General features: G+C 43.0%; 5 protein-coding genes across 5 annotated transcripts in view; 2 read left to right on the plus strand and 3 right to left on the minus strand.

The window, feature by feature from the left end:
* LOC134177532 (uncharacterized) overlaps positions 1–67 on the plus strand; it is a 1138-nt gene extending 1071 nt beyond the window's left edge. Inside the window, exon 5 of the mRNA XM_062644318.1 lies at positions 1–67. This exon is cut by the window's left edge and continues 161 nt beyond it. The gene's annotated coding sequence lies outside the window, so the exon portion shown is untranslated.
* LOC134177708 (uncharacterized) lies at positions 6–2718 on the plus strand. The gene is made up of 3 exons (XM_062644488.1): positions 6–99; positions 874–965; positions 1201–2718. The coding sequence occupies exons 1-3, from the start codon at positions 6–8 to the stop codon at positions 1516–1518; spliced, it is 504 nt and encodes a 167-aa protein (XP_062500472.1). The 3' UTR covers positions 1519–2718.
* A 113-nt stretch (positions 2719–2831) lies between these two features.
* Positions 2832–4423, minus strand: LOC134177710 (uncharacterized). The gene is made up of 2 exons (XM_062644489.1): positions 4297–4423; positions 2832–4234 (listed from the first exon to the last, which is right to left on the minus strand). The coding sequence occupies exon 2, from the start codon at positions 4218–4220 to the stop codon at positions 2832–2834; it is 1389 nt and encodes a 462-aa protein (XP_062500473.1). The 5' UTR covers positions 4221–4234; positions 4297–4423.
* Positions 4424–6832: 2409 nt separating this feature from the next.
* Positions 6833–9026, minus strand: LOC134177711 (zinc finger MIZ domain-containing protein 2-like). The gene is made up of 7 exons (XM_062644490.1): positions 8744–9026; positions 8536–8639; positions 8309–8479; positions 7412–7507; positions 7212–7347; positions 7044–7144; positions 6833–6986 (listed from the first exon to the last, which is right to left on the minus strand). Exons 1-7 carry the CDS (start codon positions 9024–9026, stop codon positions 6915–6917), a joined length of 963 nt encoding a protein of 320 aa, XP_062500474.1. The 3' UTR covers positions 6833–6914.
* An 8334-nt stretch (positions 9027–17360) lies between these two features.
* LOC134177201 (uncharacterized) lies at positions 17361–26487 on the minus strand. The gene is made up of 3 exons (XM_062643957.1): positions 26368–26487; positions 20051–20296; positions 17361–19988 (listed from the first exon to the last, which is right to left on the minus strand). The coding sequence occupies exon 3, from the start codon at positions 19972–19974 to the stop codon at positions 17548–17550; it is 2427 nt and encodes an 808-aa protein (XP_062499941.1). The 5' UTR covers positions 19975–19988; positions 20051–20296; positions 26368–26487; the 3' UTR covers positions 17361–17547.
* Between the last annotated feature and the right edge of the window lie 684 nt (positions 26488–27171).

The following is a 27171-nucleotide window of genomic DNA, read 5'->3' on the forward strand; positions in this document are numbered from 1 at the left end:
AGACTATGGAAGAGCTGCTGCAAGAATCATATGTTGATATGAAGGCTCGAACAAGTGACATTGTATCTAAACTGGCTTTTCTAAAAACGATGGAACGAGGTATGTATGTATCAAGATGCAGTAAAACGTTTGTAACTCATGGAGTCGTGCATGGACTATAGGTCATGCACACACGTACACACACACACACACACACACACACACACACACACACACACACACACACACACGCACACACACACACACACACACACACACACACACACACGTACACACACACACACACACACACACACACACACACACACACACACACACACACACACACACACACACACACACACACACACACATACACACACCAGTTGTATTTTGCTAAGAGACCAAGTTGGTGCTTTTTAATTGAGAGCAATACCCTACGTGTTTGTGTCAAGGGTAGTAATTGCATACACACAATGTACAACAACAGTTATACATTGTATTTGAAACAATATCTCCAGCTGTCTGTTACACACAAGAGACTAATGATTGCGTTTATATCAACATCAATTATTTTCTGTGATGGCAAGATATGGCAGAGTGGTTAAAGAAAATATGCATGGCAGTGCCACATTGAAGTGTTATGAGTGATATAATTACACATTTGATGTAGTCTGTCTTACACTCTCTCTATATGGACATCATCCAGATTATGTACCACAACTGACATCATGCACTCAAAATTGAATATTTATCTAACTAAACTCTTACTTCTAGTAATGGAGTGAAGTTCTGTGTTTATAGCAATAGTTGTCCCAGTGTTGTAGGTATACTAGCATAGAAGCTTTTAGAAGTCATGTATACTTGTTCTTGAGTGATGTGTTTATGATGTAGCATCACCTGATGGAAGTCATACTCCTGCATTGGTGAGTGTCACCTCCTCTGAGAAAGCTGGAATTGTGGATGATGACAAGACAGCTCAATCGGTAATTTGTTTGACTTTGTTGTTCTAATTTCAACTCATGGACAGAAGGTGTATGCAAGCAAGCAAATGACAAGTGTAGACAGACAGACAGACAGACAGACAGACAGACAGACAGACAGACAGACAGATAGACAGACAGACAGACACAGGCAAGCAAGCGAGTAGGTTTGTTTAGATTTCATCTATAAATAAAATACATCAAGATGGTAATGTGCATATTTCTCATTGATCTTTAGAGTCCAAGCAGCTCGGAGTATGCTCTATGTGCTTCAGAACTGAATGACACAACTCATGGACACCAACAGAAAGCAGGTGTGTACAAGGATGTGTTGACTTCAGGTGAAGATAATCAGGAACACGATCACGTGGATATACAAACAGTCGAGCCCAACAGAAATGATGAGAACGGCCAGTTTGATGACACTGAAAACACATACATGCATATGAAACTGTTCGTATCCAATAACAAACAAAACGAGACAGGCAAGAAATACAAAGTCGATGACTCTGAAAACGAGTCTCAAGGTGGAAAGAATCTGTCCACACTAGTGTGATGATGACAACATGGAACATTGGGAACAGGTTGGTAGATTAGAGTAGAGAAGTCATAGACATCAGTAGTTACTAATCTCTATTCATATGCTCGCCCTATGTAAGCCATCCCCATAGATTTATAGAACTGCATGCTAAAAAGGTAAAATGCTAAATAGTAACAGCCATTTACATAATTACATGTCAACTGAAAACAATGCACATCAAGAAAGACTAGTGAGTGAATAATGTGAATGTAAAACAGGTAACGTTTGATTCCTCTTAACAAAACAACTCTGCCTACAAGTGCAGACAAACACAGTCGTTTATGTGGGCAGACGTGCTCCACCAAACTGCTACTAAAGACATCTTCAGACTGAGATCTGTAACCGCTGTTACACATTGCCTCGATCATTGCTGCCTGGCTTGCTTTGTTAGCAAATTCATTTGTCCACATATTCAGTGCTGCTACAGCTTGCATAAAACAATCATCTCTGTTTTCTTTTTCTATCACTTTTGTCTTGCTCATGAAAAATGTAGGTGACAAATTTAGAACAAGGGTTTTCCAGCAACCAGAAATTCAGTTAGCTACATTCACAATATCATCTTCTGTACATTTTCTCTCTGCTTTAAATGTCAGCGACTGTTGTGGTCTTGCTACATCATCTTTATGGTCATAAAGCCAACAGTCTAATGCAGCTTTCTCATCGACAGTCAGTTGTACGTTACGTCTGTTTCTTCTCAATGGTTTGTGTTCATACTCGTCTATACATACCAACTTGCTGACATCCACAGGAATGGCTGGACCGGGATGTTGAATATTTAATGAAAACTGAAACTGAGGCAACCCTGGGGTCTTCACTTCATGAAGCTTCTTAGTGATGAACAGACGGATGTCTATACACAGAGATGCAACTTCCTGTGGTGGCCGTTGTGTGTCAATAGTGACAATAATATATTTCTTTGCATGATACATTAGCTCCAAATCAACACCTTCAGTGTGTCAACATTGGTTCATCTAAATATCTCTCAATGCAACACGTCATCAGCCTGAAATGCAATTGCTCAGGAATAAACTCGATATCACGAGACAAAACAATGAGTGACATTGGATTAGAAGCATCCGAATTAGCAGCTGCAAATGAACCTTCTGACTCGACTTCTAGCAAACATGGAACAAAATATTCCATTTGATAGGGAACTGATGACTGAGATGAACAAAGTTTGGGGCAGACAATGAAAATGAAATTCAAGAGATTCAGTACATCTTCATATTCTTCATGTTTCACTTCTGCCTTCTTCAAGTGATGATCAATGAGTTTCCAAGAAGCAATTCCTACTTGTCGCACTCGATCCCAATCTTACTCAGTAGAGGAGGAGGAAGAGTAGTGACAGACGTCACCACTGAGAAAACCATGAAAATCCAGCTTGGTTTGGTGACGACTATGTTCTTCAGCTTCTCACTTTCCTGATGAAAGATGACTGAACTGGCTTCATCTAAATATGCCAGAGCAGCACGAACTTCTTTCTCTTCAGACATATGACACAATCGACGAGCAAAAACCATGATAACATGGACATTGGAAAGAGCACTGCCCAACTTTTCTTCTAGAGCATCAAGGATCTTCTCTAGAACTGACCAAGTGGCTGATATTAGACAATTGGGTGACACATCACGTGCCATCTCTTCAATGAGTCGCTTCACTGCACTCACACCTGCATCCTCAGTTGCACTGTCAGAGTCAGACACTGAATTCTCAACACAAAAGAACCAATCATCATGGTGATTGGATGGTCGCAGGATGTGTTTCTGAAATGCTTTATTACAAAACAGTCTAGACAGAAATCTATTCTGTTGCTTAATCATTGTTGAGTCAACACAATGGGCATGTGTACCAATCAAAAACATGACCGGCGACGCACAGTCCTTTGACTTGCCAATGCAAAGACCTTCACGACTGTCGTCGTCTCCAGCCAAAAAAGTCATGGATGCCCATAAAGACGCAGCATCATAGTTTGTCTCTATCCAGTGGTTGTCTATTAGAATCGGTTCCGAGTTGGCAGAAGGAAAGTAGAATGACTTGGCCTTGTCACCTAGAAACTGAGATGCATTAAATACGACACAAACGACACATCCCGATGTGATGGCTTGTCCTTGACCAGGAAGAAGTGGCTCTTGACCTCCCAAATCCCAAATGGTAACGTGAACTTTTGAATCTTCCTTCTTTAGAAGATCAGGATCACTTTGGAAATCTCGAATAGCACGAGCAATCCCTTCAGTTAGAACTATCACTTCATCAACGTAACTTTCTCTAGTATCAGTTGATGTAGATTCTCTACCGACTGTCGAGTCGAGATCGACACGACTGTCAAGATGTGGCCAATCTGGTCTTCCATCCTCATATTGACTCTCACCTTCACTACCCGAAACGTTTGCACTAGAATCATGCATTGCATGCATGGCTGCTCTAGCTATTTGTTTGTCTAAAAATTCCTGGTCCTTGTCATTGACGAGTGTCCAGTTGGATGCTTCACACACTGCCAACTCTGCCATGGCCACAGGTGTGCTCGGTTCAATGATCTGAAACTTCTGTTTGAGCAAGGATCGTTTAAAGGACGTCTTGCCAGTTCTGTCTTTGCCGACAATGACAATCTTGACTCGACTCACTTCGACTGCTCCTTGTGACAACGCTCGAACAAATAACTCACCCGCATCGGCTCCCATGCCCGTCACACCACCTACAACCATACCATCATTACAATTTGTATACTATAGTCTATTGAGTAGAAGATCAACTCACGAGGACAAAGAACGACACTCAGTATTGTTCCATCGGTTACTCCTGCATCGGCTAATGTTTGCTCATCGTGTAGTTGTTTTTTATTCAAAACAAGCAATTGATTCCATGATGAAGGGTCATCCTTGGTTTGCAATCAACGCTTCAAGGTGGCAACAGTATCAGACGATTTTGCTTTCAATTCAACAGCTTCACCAGTTAGTGATTTGGCTACTAATTTGAGCCATTCTGATCCACTGCTGTGAGATGCTATAAGAAAGAGTAAACTATATTAAACTATATCAAGTGGGAAAGCACAACACACACACACACACACACACACATACACAAATATGAACACACACACACACACACACACACACACACACACACACACACACACACACACACACACACACACACACACACACACACACACACACACACACACACACACACACACACAGACACAGACACACACACATACACACACACACACAGACACAGACACAGACACAGACACAGACACAGACACACACACACACACACACACACACACACACACACACACACACACACACACACACAGACACACACACTCACACACACACACACACACACACACACACACACACACACACACACACACACACGAACAAATGGACAAATGTCAAGCCCTCCACATCATTCGTGTATGACGTCAACCTTAAGATTAGTTGCGGAGATAGCTCCCCCTGCCTCTAGAGACAGGGCCTCCATGCGCTACGTGGAAGGTTAGGGCCAGCGCCACAATCCACCTGGAGCTTGGCCAGAGTCATCAAGGGGCACTGGCTATGGTGCAGTTTTGGGACTGGACACCAAGGCCCACACGTACCCGTCTGCTGCATGATGTTACTGCCAAGCCAGCGGTCATGTCCACCCCAGTCAATGACCAAGTACTCATTTGTACTCCTGAGTCGAGAGAAGCAATTGTGTGTAAGTTTCTTGCTTGAGGAAATTATGCCATAGCTCGCCATCTCTGTGACTTGAACCCGCAACTCTGCAAGGTCCCGGATGTTTTCATTCTCCAAATGCACTCTCTAAGCAACTGAGCTATTGCACCACACACAAACCCACACACACACACACACACACGCATACACGCATACACGCACGCACACACACGCATACACACACACACGCGCACACACACACACACACACACACACACACACACACACACACACACACACACACACAAATAGACAAATGTCAAGCCCTCCACATCATTCAATGTCGACCTTAAGGTCAGAGACAGGGCCTCCATGTGCTACTTGAAGGCTTAGGGCCAGCGCTGCAATCCACCTGGAGCTTGGCCGGAGTCATCCAGGTGCACTGACTATGGCGCAGCTCTGGGACAAGACACCAAAGCCCACAAGTACCCGTCTGCAGCGTGATGTTACTTGCATGATGCCAAGCCAGCAGTCAAGTCCACCCCAGTCAATGACCAGGTACTCATTTATACTCCTGAGTCGAGAAAAGCAATTGTGTGTAAGTTTCTTGTTTAAGGAAATTATGCCATAGCTCGCCATCACTGACCTGAACCTGCAACCCTGCAAGGTCCTGGATGTTTTCATTCTCCAAATGCACTCTCTAACACACACACACACACACACACACACACACACACACACACACACACACACACACACACACACACACACACACACACACACACACACACACACACACACACACACACCTTGAACCTTGATTCCACCACACCCACTATGGGTTTTGGCAACGCAGCGTAATAGCGCTTCTCCAAGCAGCATGATCATCAGCATCACAAAGACTGATATGTAATGATCTGAGGTCTCTTGTGACAACATCTATCCATCTCTGTTTAGGCCCATGTGTTGGTCTTGTTGCATTGCTAAGTCTGCTGCAAAGTAGTTGTTTTGGGGGACGATTGTCACTCATGCGTAGCAGACGGCCCAGCCATTGCAGTAGTTGTTTCTGTATTGTCATAGCAATAGGGTCTTCACACGCTCATTCTAAATTGTCTGAATTCTTGATTTTATTCCATCTTGAGACACCAAGAATCAATCGAATGCACCGCATGTGGAATGTATTTAAGCGTTGCAAGTTTGGTTGTGTAATGAACCAAGTCTCACATCCATATAGCAAACACACACACACACACACACACACACACACACACACACACACACACACACACACACACACACACACACACACACACACACGTGCGCACGCACACACCACACACACACACACACACACACACACACACACACACACACACACACACACACACACACACACACACACACAACACACACACACAGTCACACTATTAAATCTTCCTACCATCCGGTTCCTGCTTGATGTTTCCCAAAACAGGTTTCCATTGGCAGTTGGGATCAATCAGTACCTCTTCAACATTACGAGCACTAGAGCTATCAAAACAAAGAGTGACTTCGTGGTTTTAGCAACAAGAATTGTGTCAAATTTACTTGCACACTAGGGTCAGTATGCCCCAAATAAACTGGTCAACTTCAATCAGCTCAAGAGGCACTGGCTTCTTGTAATCAATAATCACATGAATAGAAATGTTAACACTGCTGTGATGCCACCTCTTACGAGCAAACAGGGCACTTCCATGTCCCTCGTTCCCAATTCCATTGCAAATATGACTCCAGGTCAAAACACTGCACAAAGGACATGATTTGATTGAAAAAGCGACTAATTTGTTCTCTCTCACCAACCTGTACATGTCGACATTCCCTGCCTCGAGCAGGAAACAAGATTCGCCGAAATGAGAGAGAACACTTTAGCGAGACTTTGATGCTTGTCTGTTCCACACCATCTTGACCACCAGTGAGGCTTGGAACAGTAAAACGTGAACGAACTACAAGACGAACTCTGAGACACACACTCAGCATATGAATGATACTCATAACCTACTTTTTCAATGCATAATTCAACTTCAAGGAGACGCTTCTTCAAAAGACTTTGCAGCACCGAATTAATTGAAGGATGATGAACCAGTTGCAGTACAAAGAGATGTGACTATACAACAATGACCAGCATAATACAATACGGCAGCTATAACAATCACCACTGCCAGACTTACACAGCAGCATGCAGTCACAGCAATCTGTATCGTATTCTTGCCTACTTGACACGACTTCTTAATGTACAAAGGCTTGTGTGCCATTCTTCCATCTCCCTAAATCCACAATAATGCAACAACAACTTTATTACATATAGGCACATTAATTAGTGCTGCTTTGCAGTATGCAATTTTATAATATTGTTGTCCATTCCTTTGTCATTCATCAATTAATCAAATCTATTATAACAGTCTTTTTCTCCTTGTATTATATTTATAACTTGCATGGTCCCGGTCATACATACTTTGCTGCCTGCTCACACCCACCCGTTTGTTGTCATTTGAAATGACTCACAGCATGAGTAGTTGAACGCAATTTATCTGTTCCACTTCTACATTCATCTGTGACCCAATTAACTTGTCTTTTCATTTGTCTGCACTTTCTGTCTACCCGTCTGTCCATCTGCCTGTCCAGTTTGTTTACTCACTAATCCACCAGTCAAGTCATCTGTCTGCATAATTGTATGTCCATTTTGTTGCATCTACTGTGTACTCACTTGCCCCCCAATCGTACTCTGTCTACTACCTTACTGTCCAACTGGCTGTCCATTCTCCTTACTGATTCTATTCTCCGTTATTTTGTTATTCCCAACAAGCCGTCCCAATGAGCAACCCTTCAAAGTTTACCAAAGAGTGCTCTCATTAATGTTATGGATGTATCTCTACCATACAGCCAGCTTATTCAAGCTACAGCCTACAGGAAGTAAGGGATTCTGTTGACTGATTCTTTTCTTCGTATCTGCCTATTCCCTACCCTTGCCTCTCCACAAATGCATCAGTGTTTGTATTGTTCAATCTATTCATTATCATTATGGAAGAGAAGCATAACTTGTGGTTACATAAACACCACAACCTTACCCTCTCAACTGGTACTGGTTCTGCGTTGACGTTCACACTGACTGCAGTAGGCCAGTTCGTCTGGTGCAGCCTGTCTTCATGATGGTAACACTTGAATTGTATTTCCAGATCAGACTTATCACACAAACTTGTTAGAGTGCTATCAAACAAGAATTCCTGCCTACTACCTACCTTGTAATCAGAGTCTTAAATACCCGCTCCCTCACTAGGAACACATGATTACTGACTGACAGATTATGTTGAAGTCTGAAGGGCATAAGTATAATGCCATCTCGCACAGGGAATAATAATCGAGCTGCCTCTGTATCAAACAGAAAAGCAACATAACTAACTACCCACATAAACACACAAAGTTGTACCACAAGCATTTAACATTTGTGATTGCTTTGTGTGCACAGCAAAGTTAACACAGCAAGGTTGATGACATTAAATTACCTGTTTGCTTCAATCCTGTTTCTCCGGGCTTCTCATCAGGCACTATTCCCAACATTGCTGGATTACGCTTCAAATCTACTCTCACAGCACCATTGGGATCAGTTACAGGAACTGGATATGGATGAGTTGGCAATGGTCTATTGGGATCCGTGGGAAAGCTGCGACCATTCATTCCATCAGGAGTCATAGCGGTGCCTGGTTGTGGATTTCCACCGTAGCCTTGCACTTGACTGTTGACTTGTCCTTGAGGTTGCGAGTACGTCTGACTGGAATCTGGATACATGTAAGCTGATGGCTGTTGCCTTGCATATGCCAGATTGTAAGGTTGAGAATACTGTCTTAGATCTGCTGTGTTCGATATCGGTCACAGAGTATCATATCTCGGTCAGTGCTTGCCATCTCGTTTCTACAACTCCGTTTGAGACGCAAGTCATCTCTGTCGATAGGCTCATTATATGGCTTCCTTTCGCCAAATTGTTGGTTTTGTCTTGTCAACCTCTACTCTCGCAGACAACGAAGAAGACGGATGACTGACGGGACATAATCTCGGTCACCTGATCTCCAGTGATTTTCTCTCTTCGAACGCAGATCCTAGTATTATAGTTATCACCGCTGGATACTATACCTTCGGGGTGACGTTAATGCTCATCGTACTGTTGCTACGGCAGAACGTGAAATGTGAGGAACAAATATTCGGACATGCGGGATCATATCTTGGTCAGTCGCTTTCATCGCGTTTCAACAAGACGAATTGAGACGTTAGTCATGTCTGTTGAAAGGTTCTCTTTGGAAGTTTATGCCACTGAATAGCCGGTTTTGTCTCTTGAGTTTTTACTGTTGCAGGGCGGCGAGAAAGGTACGTACGTGATGGTCTACGGGACATAATCTCGTTCACGCGATTTGAGAAAGGCGGGTTTCTGAGTAGGTTGTATTATTAGTCTACTGTTGTTCTAGAGCTACATTGTCACGAATGTGGAGACAATTTTTAATTGAAGATTAATTAATGAATTAAGTGGAGCTTAGGTGTGAAAATGTTAGACATTGGGCCAAAGTTGGGGATGGGGGCTTGATGGATAACGTGGTGATACAGTGGCAGATACAAAGTTTCTGAAAGGAGTAGGTAGGCAATGTGATGTTATAGGAAACAACAACAGCTCTGCTAAATATGGCTCTGGACTCTAGGTACAGGACAGCAACACCCAAATTTGGCTCTAAAATTGACTACCACCTGCAACCCTGACTGATCTATTAACTAGCTGTCTAGCTCACTAACTCATTAGTAACTTTCTTCTCTAAGACTCTTTAGTTAGTTATTCTCATTGCCTATATATCAGATGTTGCTAGTACAATCACTCTAGTTTTAGTGCTTAGTGTTTCATTGCACATGTAGCAGTATGGACGTATTGCAAATCTATTCAAATATATATTTATTGTCATTATTAAAATCAATAATTAGTAATTAACAGTATCAACAAAACTTTGAAAAACAAGATCACATTACCAAGAGCCGCTAAATGTACATGCCACACTATTAGTGAGCAGCATTCTCCTCGGATAGCGATTTGCATACTACCAACTCATAATGTAAGTCTATATACGTTCTTGTGAACGCATAGAGTAGAATAAGTGTATTGAACCTGCTCTGTGCAGGGTAGTAGGTGTGTAGTAGGGGTGTAGTGTGGCATGGGCTAGACTGGGCTATAGCCCATCATTTGTAGGCATGGTCATAAAATTGTGGACTGTAAATACGTGTGTGGAACAAAGCTGTATATAGTATATACACCACCTTTTTTCCAGTCTGGATCTGCCACTGATTCTACCGTATCAGTCAATTAGAACCCAATGAAATGGGCGTGTCCATAAAAGTGGGTGTACTCCGTAGCATTGTAAAGTTTAGCCTCCATTTCTAGTGTGTGTGTGTGTGTGTGTGTGTGTGTGTGTGTGTGTGTGTGTGTGTGTGTGTGTGTGTGTGTGTGCGTGTGTGTGTGTGTGAATGTGTGTGTGCACATGTGTGAATGTGTGTGTGTGTGTGTGTGTGTGTGTGTGTGTGTGTGTGTGTGTGTGTGTGTGTGTGTGTGTGTGTGTGTGTGTGTGTGTGTGTGTGTGTGTGTGTGTGTGTGTGTGTTGCAAGTTCAAGTCACAGTGATGGCGAGCTATGGCATAATTTCCTTAGGCAAGAAACTTACACACAATTGCCTCTCTTGACTCGGGAGTACAAATGAGTACCTTGTCATTGACTGGGATGGCAAAAGCTCCCATTGCGACAAAGTCCACAAGCCACTGGGGTTCTGTTGGGACTTTGGGTGCCCACACCACAGTTGGCATTGTAGTCAGTGCTCCTGCGAGCACCTGGCCAGGTTCCACGAGATTGCTTAGCACGGCCCATAACTCCTACTTAGTGCAGAGGAACCCAGCCATCTAGCTGGGGGCATTACTGTTTAACGGCAGCTCGTTATCCATTTGCCATTTGCCATTAATGTGTGTGTGTATGTGTGTGTGTGTGTGTGTGTGTGTGTGTGTGTGTGTGTGTGTGTGCGTGCGTGCGTGCGTGCGTGCGTGCGTGCGTGCATGCGTGTGTGTGTGTGTGGTGTCTATGTCTGTCTGTCTGTCTGTCTGTTTGTTTGTTTCTCTGTCTCTGTTATTGCCTGTCTTATGTTTTAGCTGTCTGATTTGTTTGTGTCTCACCTCATATGTTTGCCTAGTCATCAACCTGCTTTGAGCCTTTCTCAGTCATTGCACAACCAATCTCTGCTGGTTAATATCAATAAAAACTACAAACTGATTGTTGCTCTACTCTTTGACAGACTTTGCAGACGTCACTCTCACTCTTAGTCCAAGGACTGTTGTCGTTCAAAACACATCAACAACAATAAAATGTATTTGTCGACGCAGTCCCACCAGCAACCGACATACAAGTCTAACAATCGTTTGATCTACACATTTATTGCATTGAAAATCTGGAAAGGATCTTTTACATGCATGTCCTCAAACTCAATCGGTAGCAATCACAATACAGTTGATTTGACTGTTCAAGGTATCTTACTTGACAAACTTAAAAGTGTCATAATTGGTTTCAATGATTTTGCTTGGTTTGTAGTTCTTCCTGCTGCTCCTCGTGTTGATATCAATAGAAATAGACTGTCTACTTAATCAGTGGAGTTTTTATGGATGTTGGGTGCTGATGGTTATTCACCCATTACAAATGTCAAAGTTACGTGTTTGGATGTCGTTCGAGGTTTAACACATTCTCGTGTATTTGACTCAGTTGTTGGGATCTCTGGTGTGTTGACGGGTCTCATTCCTGGTTCATCGCGTCAATGTTTTATTGGGGCTTGTAACAAAGTGGGTGAGAGTCCCAGCAGTGAAACGTTTAATGTTACCACACATACAGCAGGTTATTCATCATTTTCAATTCATTCAGTGATAACGTGTAGTCAGCAACATACAATACAAAGAGTGAAAAAATTGTGTGAAACATGACGCATAATTAGTAAAAAATTAATGATTTTTTCCAACCTTAAATCTTTATAAAACATTAATAGTTGATTGCAATACATGTGCTTTGATAGGGTTGCTGTGCATTGTTGTATTGTATGTCAAACATGCTAGATCATATATTAATGGGTGTATTCGTTTGGAACTATCTTGTTAGGTTTGGATAGAGTGGAAAGAGACAGGGCACGTTTACCAATCGAACAGAACTTTTCCGAAACGAGATAGATGAGGCGGTAACAGAACTAGGCACATGCTTAGAATCACCCCACGTGTACATGTTCTTTGTCATAGTCGTTTCATCTACTTTTCCACCTGTTAGAATGTCTACTAAGTCTTCAGGAATTTGTTCTGCTCCAATAAATCAGCTGCCATTCAACTTTTGCGTGGGCAATCCAGGATAAGTGCAAGTAGTGGTCTGGAAATGTTACGCAAAGCGAGCGTGTTGATTTGGAATGTCAAAGCTGGTAGAGACGCAAGTTTTACATGTCTAGGTGTTCTTTCTATCTTTTCTATCCGTACTGATGGTAGGATAGGTTGGAAAGTCTATCCGCTCTATTCTTTTTCGGAAACAGAAAAGTTACCAATTGAACAGCATAATACCTTTCCAGTCTATCCATTTCCAGAAAGGTTTGGGAAACTGTTCATTCTCTCCAGAAAAGGAAAGGTGCCCAATCGAACACGCTAGCGTGCCTTTCCACTCTATTTGTTTCTAGAAAGGTCCCAAACAAATACGCCCATTATGGTATCACTGATTTGCAACATCAAATGTTTTGTTTCATTTTTTTTTTTGCCGCAGCTCCTGCCAAACCTGTTCTGGATGTCAAGCCGATTTCTAGGAACGAGACGAGTGTTACAATCCATTGGAATGTTGATTACAACGGTGGCCATGTAATAACCTAATACACAATCAGGTGGAGATCAGCAGCTTCCACTGCCTCACTGCACGAAGTGACAGTGTCCGTTCCTTCTCGTGATGGACTCGTAAACCAGCAGCACGGGACGTGGATGTTAACAGAGCTGAACAAAGGAACCAACCATTTCTTTGAGATCGAGGCAATGAATGATGTTGGACTGAATAGATCAGATGTGGTTAAATATACAACATCATGCTGTAAGTATTTGTCAGTGTTTATGTCTGGTTTGTCACAAGAATCTGTGTATAGATCCTGCTGCATTGTCTTATCCCCTGATTAGAATCATACATAAACTGTCATCGTCGAGTGTCAGATTTGTATTTGACGTTTCTATAGGCAATGGTTGTGGTGTAATAACTGACTATTATGATACTGATTGGGTGACAGGGAAGCATCTTAATTCAGTGTATGTTTGTCCAAGATGGATTGGTGACTGTGACTGTGACTGACTTGGAGGTAGGACGTGAGTATGATGTTGTGTTGTACACTCGAAATCAGTGGGAGAAGAGATACGAGGACCTCATGAGTCGTTTCAAGTAGACGAGGGTAAGCATGTTTACACACACACACACACACACACACACACACACACACACACACACACACACACACACACACACACACACACACACACACACACACACACACACACACACACACACACACACACACACACACACACACACACACACACACACACACAATCTTGTTCAACTACAGGATCTGGTCCACATGGTTCAGATGGTTAGGTGTTTACATGTTTGTCTTTGTGTCACTGTGATCTCTAATTTTCAGGTCTGTCTACAGATGGTTTGGGCTCTGGTCAAACTGTAGCCGTTATTGTTATGTGTGTGGTCGTATTACCAGCCATTCTACTCGCTTTCATATTTTGTCTCTACAAGAAACACAGATCAAGAAAGGGTAAGATTTGATAATGATGTCTACCCAAACTAATACTTTCATGTATCACATTTAGATGAGGACGATGATGACACTCTTGATTTTGTGCCTGGAATATTCAAGCGAACAACAACTCCACAATACGGATACGACGAATCCGATACAAAACCTCATCCTGTAATTACTATATTCAGGGCATTACTAACACATCCTGTAGATAAAATTGTTGTCAATCATTGTAGGGTCCTAATAGTGGCAGCACGTATGTTAATATTTCTGGATCTAAGTGAAGAATTCGACAGCCTTCTCTGACATTGGTGAGCTTACCAGGAGAACGTGAAGTTAAGAGTGGCAGTTTGCCTCTACAGAAAGTCGATATTTCGTCATCAGATTATTGTGAGAAGACTATGGAAGAGCTGCTGCAAGAATCATATGTTGATATGAAGGCTCGAACAAGTGGCATTGTATCTAAACTGGCTTTTATCAAAACGATGGAACGAGGTATGTATGTATCAAGATGCAGTAAAACGTTTGTAACTCATGGATTCGTGCATAGACTATAGGTCATGCACACATACACACACACACACACACACACACACACACACACACACACACACACACACACACACACACACACACACACACCAGTTGTATTTTGCTAAGAGACCAAGTTGGTGCTTTTTAATTGAGAGCAATACCCTACATGTTTGTGTCAAGGGTAGTAATTGCAAACACACAATGTACAACAACAGTTATACAGTGTATTTGAAACAATATCTCCAGCTGTCTGTTACACACAAGAGACTAATGATTTATATCAACATCAATTATTTTCTGTGATGGCAAGATATGGCAGAGTGGTTAAAGAAAATATGCATGGCAGTACCACATGGAAGTGTTATGAGTGATATCATTACACATTTGATGTAGTCTGTCTTACACTCTCTCTATATGGACATCATCCAGATTATGTACCACAACTGACATCATGCACTCAAAATTGAATATTTATCTAACTAAACTCTTACTTCTAGTAATGGAGTGAAGTTCTGTGTTTATAGCAATAGTTGTCCCAGTGTTGTAGGTATACTAACATAGAAGCTTTTAGAAGTCATGTATACTTTTTCTTGAGTGATGTGTTTATGATGTAGCATCACCTGATGGAAGTCATACTCCTGCATTGGTGAGTGTCACCTTCTCTAAGAAAGCTGGAATTGTGGATGATGACAAGACAGCTCAATCGGTAATTTGTATGACTTTGTTGTTCTAATTTCAACTCATGGACAGAAGGTGTATGCAAGCAAGCAAATGACAAGTGTAGACAGACAGACAGACAGACAGACAGACAGACAGACTAATCCAAGGCAGAAGCAGCTAAATGGCTGAAAATGCTACCACTCTTAGAGATGAGGCAAGATTTTGATCTGTGCAATGTAAAGGTGCAGGTTCTTGGTTATCTGCAATACCAGAATCAAGAGAGTTCGCACTCCTCAGTTCATGCGAATTTTGCTTGGCAGCTCTCGTGAGGCTTGGTCTTCCTTTACCATACAGTGACAACATTCAGATTTGTAACTGTGGTATATCCATAACCGACACTATTGGTTATCATCAGATCACTTGCAAGACAGGGGAGGACCAGTTTGGACACATAATTGCATCATGTCTGTGTGGTCTGACTGTCTAAGTCATCTCAAAATCTACCATCGCAAACAACCAAAGGACAGATAGTCCACCTCTGACAGTTGTCCTGACATCTCAGTTTTTGATACAGGGGCTGGCTCTAACGTAGAGCTGGATATTGCAATGGCTCACTCCTGGAGTTCTGATATATTTTCAACTTCTGCCACCGCTGATGGGGCTGCAGCTTGTAGATGCGAGGAACGGAAGAAGGCTCGTTATGCCAAAGAAACATACCCTGGAGGTATGTCAGTTCAAGTAGTCCCATTGCTTATGGATCACTTCAGTCGATGGGAAAAGCAGGCTGAAGCCTACCTTGATCAACTGTCAGAAACATCCAGGGATGAATGTGGACAACTGGACAGGGCAAAATTTAAAGACTACTGGAGAACGAGAATGGCCGTCCAGCTTCAGAAAAACAATGCAAGAGTGTTCCTGTGGAAGACATCCAGCTTGGTACAAGTATTCCCAAGCAACATCTCTGACTTATAAGCTAGTTTTTGTTGAACAGGGACATCTATGTCCCTTTTAATACTTTACTTCATTTGCGTGTTGTTAGCAGTTGGACAATGTAAACTGTACTTAGCCTTTGCTTGCTATTGTATCTAACTTCATTTATGAAAATATACTACCATTGACAGACAGACAGACAGACAGTAATCATATAATTATGATTACTGAAAGACAGTTTTATGTACATTAGATTGATAGGACTAGGTATTATGGCCCTATTTTAACTCAATTTTAACGTTTAGCCTGTAATAGTGATATGTTTGAAATATACTACCATTGACAGACAGACAGACAGACAGACAGATAGACAGACAGATAGACAGACAGACAGACAGACAGACACAGATGGACAGACACACAGGCAAGCAAGCGAGTAGGTTGGCCTCATTTAGATTTCATCTTATTAATAAATAAAATACATCAAGATGGTAATGTGCATATTTCTCATTAATCTTTAGAGTCCAGGCAGCTCGGGGTATGCTCCATGTTCCTTCAGAACTGAATGACACAACTCACGGACACGAACTAAAAGCAAGCGTATACAGCAATGTGTTGACTTCGGGTGATGATAATCAGGAACACGATCACGTGGACATACAAACAGTCGAACCCAACAGAAATGATGAAAATGGCCAGTTTGATGACGTTGAAAACACATACATGGAGTTGAAACTGTCCGTATCCAATAACAAACAGAACGAGACAGGCAAGAAATACAAAGTAGACAACTCTGAAAACGAGTCTCAAGGTGGAAAGAATCTGTCCACACTAGTGTGATGATGACAACATGGAACATTGGGAACAGGTTGGTAGATTAGAGTAGAGAGAAGTCATAGACATCAGTAGTTACTAATCTCTATTCATATGCTCGCCCTATGTAAGCCATCCCCATAGATTTATAGAACTGCATGCTGGCATATCAGTAATTAATTAATAGACATATCTATTGTGCTGTAGCCTGTAGGATAGTAGACTGGTATATATACCAACTGAACTGCAGCCAATCACCATAGTAAATATTGTTACTCTATTTGCCACAAATCCCATTCACTATCATTTGTACTACACAATCATAACCATTTGTACTTCTCTTTGTAACTCATAGCACTCTATGCTCTGTCAATATATCAATGTATTTCTAAAAACAAAAGGTAAAATGCTAAATAGTAACAGCCATATATATGTCAACTGAAAACAATGCACATCAAGTAAGACTAGTGAGTGAATAATGTGAATGTAAAACAGGTAATGTTTGATTCTTCTTAACACAACAACTCTGCCTACAAGTGCAGACAAACACAGTCATTTATGTGGGCAGATGTGCTCCACCAAACTGCTACTAAAGACATCTTCAGCCTGAGATCTACAGCCGATGTTACACATGGCCTTGATCATTGCTGCCTGGCTTGCTTTGTTACCAAATTTATTTGTCCACATATTCAGTGCTGTTACAGCTTGCATAAAACAATCATCTCTGTTTTCTTTTTCTATCACTCTTGTCTTGCTCATGAAAAATGTAGGTGACAAATTTAGAACAAGGGTTTTCCAGTAACCAGAAATTTGGTTAGCTACATTGACAATATCATCTTCTGTACATTTGCTCTCTGCTTTAAATGTCAGTGACTGTTGTGGTCTTGCTATATCATCTTTATGGTCATAAAACCAACAGTCTAATGCAGCTTTCTCATCGACAGTCAGTCGTACGTTACGTCTGTTTCTTCTTAATGGTTTGTGTTCATACTCGTCTATACATACCAACTTGCTGACATCCAAAGGAATGGCTGGTCCGGGATGTTGAATATTTAATGAAAACTGAAACCGAGGCAACCCTGGGGTCTTCACTTCACTCAGCTTCTTAGTGATGAACAGACGGATGTCTGTACACAGAGATGCAACTTCCTGTGGTGGCCATTGTGTGTCAATGGTGACAATAATATATTTCTTTGCATGATAAATTAGTTCCAAATCAACACCTTCAGCAACATGATATACAGACTGATTACGTGTCAACATTGGCTCCTCAGGATATTCTTCAATGCAACACGTCATCAGCCTGAAATGCAATTGCTCAGGAATAAACTCGATATCACGAGACAAAACAATGAGTGACATTGGATTAGAAGCAACCGAATTAGCAGCTGCAAATGGACCTCCTGACTCGACTTCTAGCAAACAAGGAACAAAATATTCCATTTGATAGGGAACTGATGACTGAGATGAACAAAGTTTGGGGCAGACAATGAAAAAGAACTTCAAGAGATTCAGTACATCTTTATATTCTTCATGTTTCACTCCTGCCTTCTTCAAGCGATGATCAATGAGTTTCCAAGAAGCAATTCCTACTTGTTGCACTCGATCCCAATCTTTACTCAGTGAAGGAGGAGGACGAGTAGTGACAGACGCCACCACTGAGAAAACCATGAAAATCCAGCTTGGTTTGGTGACGACTATGTTCTTCAGCTTCTCACTTTCCTGAGGAAAGATGACTGAACCGGCTTCATCTAAATATGCCAGAGCAGCACGAACTTCTTTCTCTTCAGACATATGACACAATTGACGAGCAAAACCCATGATAACATGGACATTGGAAAGAGCACTGCCCAACTTTTCTTCTAGAGCATCAAGGATCTTCTCTAGAATTGACCAAGTGGTTGGTATTAGACGTTTGGGTGACACATCACGTGCCATCTCTTCAATGAGTCGCTTCACTGCACTCACACCTGCATCCTCACTTGCACTATCAGGGTCAGACACTGAATTCTCAACACAAAAGAACCAATCATCACGGTGATCGGATGGTTGCAGGATGTGTTCCTGAAATGCTTTATTACGAAACATTTTAGACAGAAATTCATTCTGTTGCTTAATCATTTCTTCATCAGCATCATTGACATGTGTACCAATCAAAAACATGACCGGCGATGCACAGTCCTTTGACTTGCCAATGTAAAGACCTTTACGGCTGTCGTCGTCTCCTGCCAAAAAAGTCATGGATGCCCATAAAGACACAGCATCATAGTTTGTCTCTATCCAGTGGTTGTCAATTGGAATTGGTTCCGAGTCCACAGAAGGAACGAAGAAGGAGTTGGCCTTGTCGCCTAGAAACTGAGATACATTAAATACGACACAAACGACACATCCCGATGTGATGGCTTGTCCTTGACCAGGAAGAAGTGGCTCTTGACCTCCCAAATCCCAAATGGTAACGTGAACTTTTGAATCTTCCTTCTTTAAAAGATCAGGATCACTTTGGAAATCTCGAATAGCACGAGCAATCCCTTCAGTTAGAACTATCACTTCATCAAAGTAACTTTCTCTAGTATCAGTTGATGTAGATTGTCTACCGACTGTCGAGTCGAGATCGACACGACTGTCAAGATGTGGCCAATCTGCTCTTCCATCCTCATATTGACTCTCACCTTCGATACCTGATACATTTGCACTAGAATCATGCAGTGCATGCATGGCTGCTCTAGCTATTTGTTTGTCTAAAAATTCCTGGTCCTTGTCATTGACGAGTCTCCAGTTGGATGCTTCACACACTGCCAACTCTGCCATGGCCACGGGTGTGCTCGGTTCAATGATCTGAAACTTCTGTTTGAGCAAGGATCGTTTAAAGGACGTCTTGCCAGTTCTGTCTCTGCCAACAACAACAATCTTGACTCGACTCACTTCGACTGCTCCTTGTGACAACGCTCGAACAAATAACTCACCCGCATCAGCTCCCATGCCCGTCACACCACCTACAACCATACCATCATTACAATTTGTATACTATAGTCTATTGAGTAGAAGATCAACTCACGAGGACAAAGAACGACACTCAGTATTGTTCCATCGGTTACTCCTGCATCAGCTAATGTTTGCTCATCGTGTAGTTGTTTCTTATTCAAAACAAGCAATTGATCCCATGATGAAGGCTCATCCTTGGTTTGCAATCGACGCTTCAACGTGGCAACAGTATCAGACGATTTTGCTTTCAATTCAACAGCTTCACCAGTTAGTGATTTGGCCACTAATGTGAGCCATTCTGATCCACTGCTGTGAGATGCTATAAGAAACAGTAAACTATATTAAACTATATCAAGTGGGAAAGCACAACACACACACACACACACACACACACACACACACACACACACACACACACACACACACACACACACACACACACACACACACACACCACACAATGATGAGCCCTTCTATTCTAAAGATAGCTCCTCTGTCATATGAGGAGTCTCTGGACTGGCATTTCTAATGCACTTAGAGCTTGGTCAGAGACATCCATGGGCACTGACTATAGTGCAGCTCTGGGACTGGATGTCAAAGGCCACATGTACACGTCTGCTGCAAAATGCCAACAGTCTTGACCATCTCTAATCAAGTATGCTACTGAGTTGGTGAGAGAAGCAATTGTGGTGTCCAAAAGAATTACGTTTGTGTTTACGAAGACGAACATTAATTCGAGTGTCCTGGATATTTTACTCCAATGTGACTCTTCATGACAAATACATGTACTACACACACACACACACACACACACACACACACACACACACAGACGCACGCATGCACACACACACACACACACATGCCCCCCACACACAAATGGACAAATGTCAAGCCCTCTACGTCATACGACGACGTCGATCTTAAAGTCAGTTGCGGAGATACCTCCCCTGCCTCTAGAGACAAGGCCTCCATGTGCTACTTGAAAGCTTACGGCCAATGCTACAATCCATCTGGAGCTTGGCCGGAGTCATCCAGGTGCACTGACTATGGCGCAGCTCTGGCACTGGACACCAAGGCCCACAAGTACCCGTCTGCTACATGATGTTACTTGCATGATGCCAAGCCAGCGGTCATGTTCACCCCAGTCAATGACCAGGTACTCATTTATACTCCTGAGTCGAGAGAAGCAATTGTGTGTAAGTTTCTTGCTTAAGGAAATTATGCCATAGCTCGCCATCACTGTGACTTGAACCAGCAACCCTGCAAGGTCCCGGATGTTTTCATTCTCCAAATACACTCTCAAACAAATTGAGCTACAGCAACACACACACACACACACACACACACACACACACACACACACACACACACACACACACACACACACACACACACACACACACAATGATGAGCCCTTCTATTCTAAAGATAGCTCTGTCATATGAGGAGTCTTTGGACTGGCATTTCTAATGCACCTAGACCTTGGTCTGAGACATCCATGGGCACTGACTATAGTGCAGCTCTGGGACTGAACAACAAAACCTACATGTACACGTCTGTTGCAAAATGCCAGCAGTCTTGTCCATCTCTAATCAAGTATGCTACTGAGTTGAGTGAGAGAAGCAATTGTGAGTGAGTTGTCCAAAAGAATCACGTTTGTGTCTACGGAGACGAACACTTGATCCGAGTGTCCTGGATATTTTACTCCAATGTGACTCTTTCATGACAGATACATGTACTACACACACACACACACACACACACACACACACACACACACACACACACACACGCACGCACGCACACACACACACAGACACATGCCCACACACACACACACACACACACACACACACACACACACACACACACACACACACATGCCCACACACACACACACACACATGCCCACACACACACACACACACACACACACACACATGCCCACACACACACACACACACACACACACACACACACACACACATGCCCACACACAGACACAGACACAGACACAGACACACACACACACACACACACACATGCCCACACACACACACATGCCCACACACACACACACACACACACACACACACAAACACACACACACACACATGCCCACACACACACACAGACACACACAAACATCAACACACACACACACACACACACACACACACACACACACACACACACACACACACACACACACACACGCCAATGCCCACACTCACACACACACGCCCAGACACATGCACACACACACCACACACACACACACACACACACACACACACACACACACACACACACACACACACACACACAGTGTGCGAAATAGTCTTTGGCTGACCACCGGACATCATGTCCTGTCAATTTAAAATTTGCCGGACATTAGAAACGTCTGGTCGGACATTCCAATCCTGGCAACTACTATTTATCACTTACAATTCATCACATATATTTTTATTAATACATTTTCTCTATTCTACTATAGTTTCCCAACCCCAACCCAACCCAACTATCTCAAATTAACCCAAAATACCTTCCCCTACTGTCGAATGCTAGTCTCTCTAAAACCATCTTAGAATTATAAAGCCAAGTTTAATGGACAACTGTTGATGGAGGTGTGAGGTGGCTTGGCTAACAGTCAGGTGGTTATGCAGTGCTGATCTCCGTGCCATTGATTTCGAAACATCGAGGCTGTGAGACGACCAAAGACCGAAACTTTCAACCACAAGGGTTATATACATTGTTGCTGGGTCCAATGGACACCTGCTTGGGAGTAAAGACCTTGCAAAACCTCAAGGAGTGTAGCAATGACACGTTCAAGCAAACGTGTACACACACTGGTCCCACCACATCTTTTTCCAACATCTGAGTCCACCACACTGGATATACAAGCACAAGGAACAAAGTGGTCTGGGTGGAGGCATATGTTTCCCCATTCAGATCTAGTTGATGGTTACTGTAGTGGATCAATTCATGACAATTATCATGGGTTGCCGCAGTAATTCAATGTTGGTACACGTGTCCATGTATTTGTGTTGCCAAACCAAATCTCTTAGAATACACTGCACGAACAGGTTGATAAAGGACACTCGCCACCGCAGCTAGCTCAAGGATGTCTGACCAAGTGCCAGGTTTCATGGCTCTAGATGACACTTTGATGTTGCATGCCTTTGATAAAAAAGTGCTTTGCATGCAATTAGTACAACCCACCTGACAAATTACTAAAAAAAGTCTGACTAAAAAGTGGCCATTGTTTGAGATAGCAATGAAGAGAGAGACAGACTTTCATCGCTTTCTCGACTCTGCCCTGCTTGGCTACAAACCCATCCACGTAAATTTCTGCATGCCTGGTCTGCAAGCCAGCCCCTCCCCCTTTTGACTTCCATTGGCATGTCCTACCCAGTGAGTTTCGGAACGTCATCTTCGTCCGCATATGCGCCATACCTCTATAAGTGGAAACTGCAATTGTTCCAAGAACATGCACTATGCTAGTGGCAGGTTTTTAGTTCAAGGACTTCGTGCTACCCTAACAAACCTAATCATCTTCAAGTACTTATAGCCCATACAGAAAACATTACACGCAAGTATCTGAGTTTCCTATCCTGCCGCGTTCACGGTGTACGGCCCGTGGCTGTCCGCTGCATTTTTGTTGCGCACCTCGGAGCCCCAGCGTGTGTACTTAAGTGCCCACATCCGGGATTTGACAAAATTCACGTTCAGCTAAACAGTACACGTACGATGCGTGGCTGTTTGCATTTGTTTTGTGCGTGAACTGTGGAAACTACATTTGTTGACATGACACTGGGATGTGCAAGGATATGGGTTGCTCATACGGAATTCCACACCTGCCGCTACGCCACCGGACAAAATGTCCGGTGAAATTACAAATGGCCAGACAAATGCTTCGTTCGGTCGGTAAATGTCCGATGTCCGGCCGTTATTTCGCACACTGCACACATGCCCACACACATGCCCACACACACACACCCACACATGGACACACACACACACATGCCCACACATGCCCCCATACATACACACACACACACACATGCCCACACACGCCCCCCATACATACACACACATGCCCACACACGCCCCCCATACACACACACACACACACACACACACACACACACACACACACACATGCCCACCCACCCCACACACACATGCCCACACACACACACACACACACACACACACACACACACACACACACACATGCCCACACACACACACACACACACACACACACACACACACACACACACACACACACACACACACACATGAACAAACGTCATGCCCTCCACGTCATTTGTGAATGACGTCAACCTTAAGGTTAGTTGCGGAGATAGCTCCCCTGCCTCTAGAGACAGGGCCTCCATGCGCTACGTGGAAGCTTAGGGCCAGTGCTACAATCCACCTGGAGCTTGGCCAGAGTCATCCAGGGGCACTGACTATGGTGCAGCTTTTGGGACTGGACACCAAGGCCCACACGTACCCGTCTGCTGCATGATGTTACCGCCAGCGGTCATGTCCACCCCAGTCAATGACCAGGTACTCATATTTATACTCCTGAGTCGAGAGAAGCAATTGTGTGTAAGTTTCTTGCTTAAGGCGGCGACCTGGCCTGCCCACGCACGTCACACCTCACCTTACTGCAATGTTTTTTTTGAATAGCGTGCTCTTTTCGAGCTCAAACCCCGGCTGTATACATGTTTAGGTAGCCCCTTTCTACTCATGGCTTCGTTTTTTGCCAAACTACGCGTTTCTATGCTTTCGAGGTAGCCGTTGTTCTATTGTAGGTCGATCGCGAACTTCGCTCAAACCGGTTGTAACTCGGCAGAATGGTAGAACGTTGTATTCGAAGACTCAGTGGGAAGCGGATTGCCAAACAGACGCAAAATGAATTTTCTAGACAAATCTAAGTGACTCTGACGACACTTACGGCGTGATTGTTCGAAGGGAACGGCCTTAGATGTGAAAATGGCTGCATAAGTTTGTTGTTTTTATGGAGATGTAGTTCCGTGCTGAGTTTCGTGGCTGTTTGCAAGCGCGTTGTTGAGAAATCTGCAAGAACATGTCGCTGCAGAGGACGTGTCAGGTCAACCATATGACACGTGACTCTAATTACCAACATCTTGCTGCTCTAAATTGCTCTAAACTGCACTCTAGCTGGTCAGCCAATATCCTCAACACACTGCACATGTTTCTATATCTTTCTTACTTTATTAGAAGTACCAAGAACAACCTCAAATGCAACAATTTAGCAATCTAGTCCAATGTCACGCCATGAATTCGCCGCGAGACGAACCAGACCTCTTCCTGTCGCTCCTTATCAGTTGTAGACGTCGCCAAGACTCGTCTATCCTCTCAATAACATTTCAATCAACCTACAGACAAAGCCAAACCCATAACCGAACGGATTACGAGCGGGGAAACGTGAATTACGGTGGGCGAGTCTGCTCGGTTCGAGTTGTTCACACCGATGCGTCTCCCAAAACGGTTGCTTGGCCAAAACAAAAACCGTTCACAGAAGGAAGAAACAGGTCGCCGAACAGTTTTCGAAAGAAATAACGGTCGGATTCGAGCTCTTTCGATGTCGAACGTCGGAACCAATCACGGAGACTAACAATTATATCGCAACTGATGATTGGTCGCCAAACAAATATCCAGGCGGAGCTACCGAAACACACGTGCAACAAATTATATGCTAACTGCTCATTGGTTGTCGCTAGGGACAATGGTGGGCGGAGTTAGCACCACACCCATATTATGCGCAGAGCGCTACTGCGCAATAATTTAAATAAATAATATAAAATATATCCGGTCACAACGGAGGCATGTTCAACGTCACAGATGATAGCCGGGACTTCGTTCTATCCACGTGACGCTTCAGAACTCCCGTCCGTTTCAGAATGGCGGCGCAATTTGACAAAAAAGACGACTGCTTGGAGCCGCACCGGCTGTCCAGACGACGTTTTTTTGACCTTCTGAATCTCTTCGCGTCATTCGAATTAGAAGGACTTCTTTCGGGGTGTTGTTGCTGAATGGTATGGCTATGTTTTGAGTTCGGCAGTTTTTTTGTAACAAGTGAAATTCGGCATTGTTTTGCGTGGGCAGGCTTGAGGCGCTACCCTAAAAGGAAATTATGCCTTAGCTCGCCATCACTGTGACTTGAACCCGCAACCCTCAAGGTCCCCGGATGGTTTCATTCTCCAAATGCACTCTCTAACCAACTGAGCTATTGCACCACACACACACACACACACACACACACACACACACACACACACAGGGGTGAAACAAAAAGGAAGACAGAGAATACAAGGAAGAATGTTTACAAGGCTACAAAGTGGTTGTCCTCACCATCCGTCTCTTCAATTCCTTCTTTCTCTTCAGGAATAATTGTCTCTTCATGCTGTTGCTGTTGGAAAGCGCTCAATCTTGTTAGTAGACGGTTTACTGCAAAACAAACTCAATAATCACAACATTTAACCTTCCACTCAGATATCGAACCTTCTAATCTCTCAAAGCTGTTGCTTGGAAGTTGGTTAATATCAATTATTTGAAGAGATTCTAATAGCGCATGATGAGCACGTGTGTAGTCAGCAATATTTGAGAGACTCTTTGACCATGACATGAAAGCTGAAAACAGAAAACCAGCAATTGTGAGAGATGCAGGGAAAGAGAAATGAGAAAATTCTGACTGGAGATTTTGCGAAGATGGTTTTGAGGGAGAGAAACTCTTTCGATGTCTACAGCTTCTGACAGAAGTTTCTCAGCTTCCTCATCTTTCCCTTTTCTCATCAGACATTCTCCCAAACTTTTTAATGCTGTACAAATCAAGACAGATTAATACACACAAATGCTGATTCGACATTATAGAACATTTAGACATACAAATTGCTGTATTAGGATGTTTCTCATGGAGAGAATGCCTGCGTATCTCAAGTGATTCTCTTAAATAATCTTCACTCTCATCCAATTTTCCTGATTCCATTAAATAAAATCCAAGTTGATAAACAGCTGAGAAGAACAAGAGCTTGTAAACAACACGTGACAATTATGACTGATTTATACTGCAGTATACAACATGTGGCATTATCATAATCAGCATGTCAAGCTCACAATTCACATAAAGTTGATATCGAAACAAAGACAAGAAACTAA

Source organism: Corticium candelabrum, chromosome 3 (genome assembly GCF_963422355.1).
Source record: "Corticium candelabrum chromosome 3, ooCorCand1.1, whole genome shotgun sequence".
NCBI lineage: Eukaryota > Metazoa > Porifera > Homoscleromorpha > Homosclerophorida > Plakinidae > Corticium > Corticium candelabrum.

Bases quoted from the DNA above. Each gene is read 5' to 3' on its own strand.
- LOC134177708 (XM_062644488.1), top strand. From the start codon at position 6: ATGGAAGAGCTGCTGCAAGAATCATATGTTGATATGAAGGCTCGAACA. The intron at 100-873 runs GTATGTATGTAT...TTTATGATGTAG, and splicing joins TCTAAAAACGATGGAACGAG to CATCACCTGATGGAAGTCAT. The intron at 966-1,200 runs GTAATTTGTTTG...ATTGATCTTTAG, and splicing joins ATGACAAGACAGCTCAATCG to AGTCCAAGCAGCTCGGAGTA.
- LOC134177710 (XM_062644489.1), bottom strand. From the start codon at position 4,220: ATGGGAGCCGATGCGGGTGAGTTATTTGTTCGAGCGTTGTCACAAGGA.
- LOC134177201 (XM_062643957.1), bottom strand. From the start codon at position 19,974: ATGGGAGCTGATGCGGGTGAGTTATTTGTTCGAGCGTTGTCACAAGGA.
- LOC134177711 (XM_062644490.1), bottom strand. From the start codon at position 9,026: ATGTATCCAGATTCCAGTCAGACGTACTCGCAACCTCAAGGACAAGTC. The intron at 7,508-8,308 runs GTAAGGTTGTGG...TTGTGGATTTAG, and splicing joins AACCAGTACCAGTTGAGAGG to GGAGATGGAAGAATGGCACA. The intron at 6,987-7,043 runs GTTGGTGAGAGA...TCCTTTGTGCAG, and splicing joins GGGAATGTCGACATGTACAG to TGTTTTGACCTGGAGTCATA.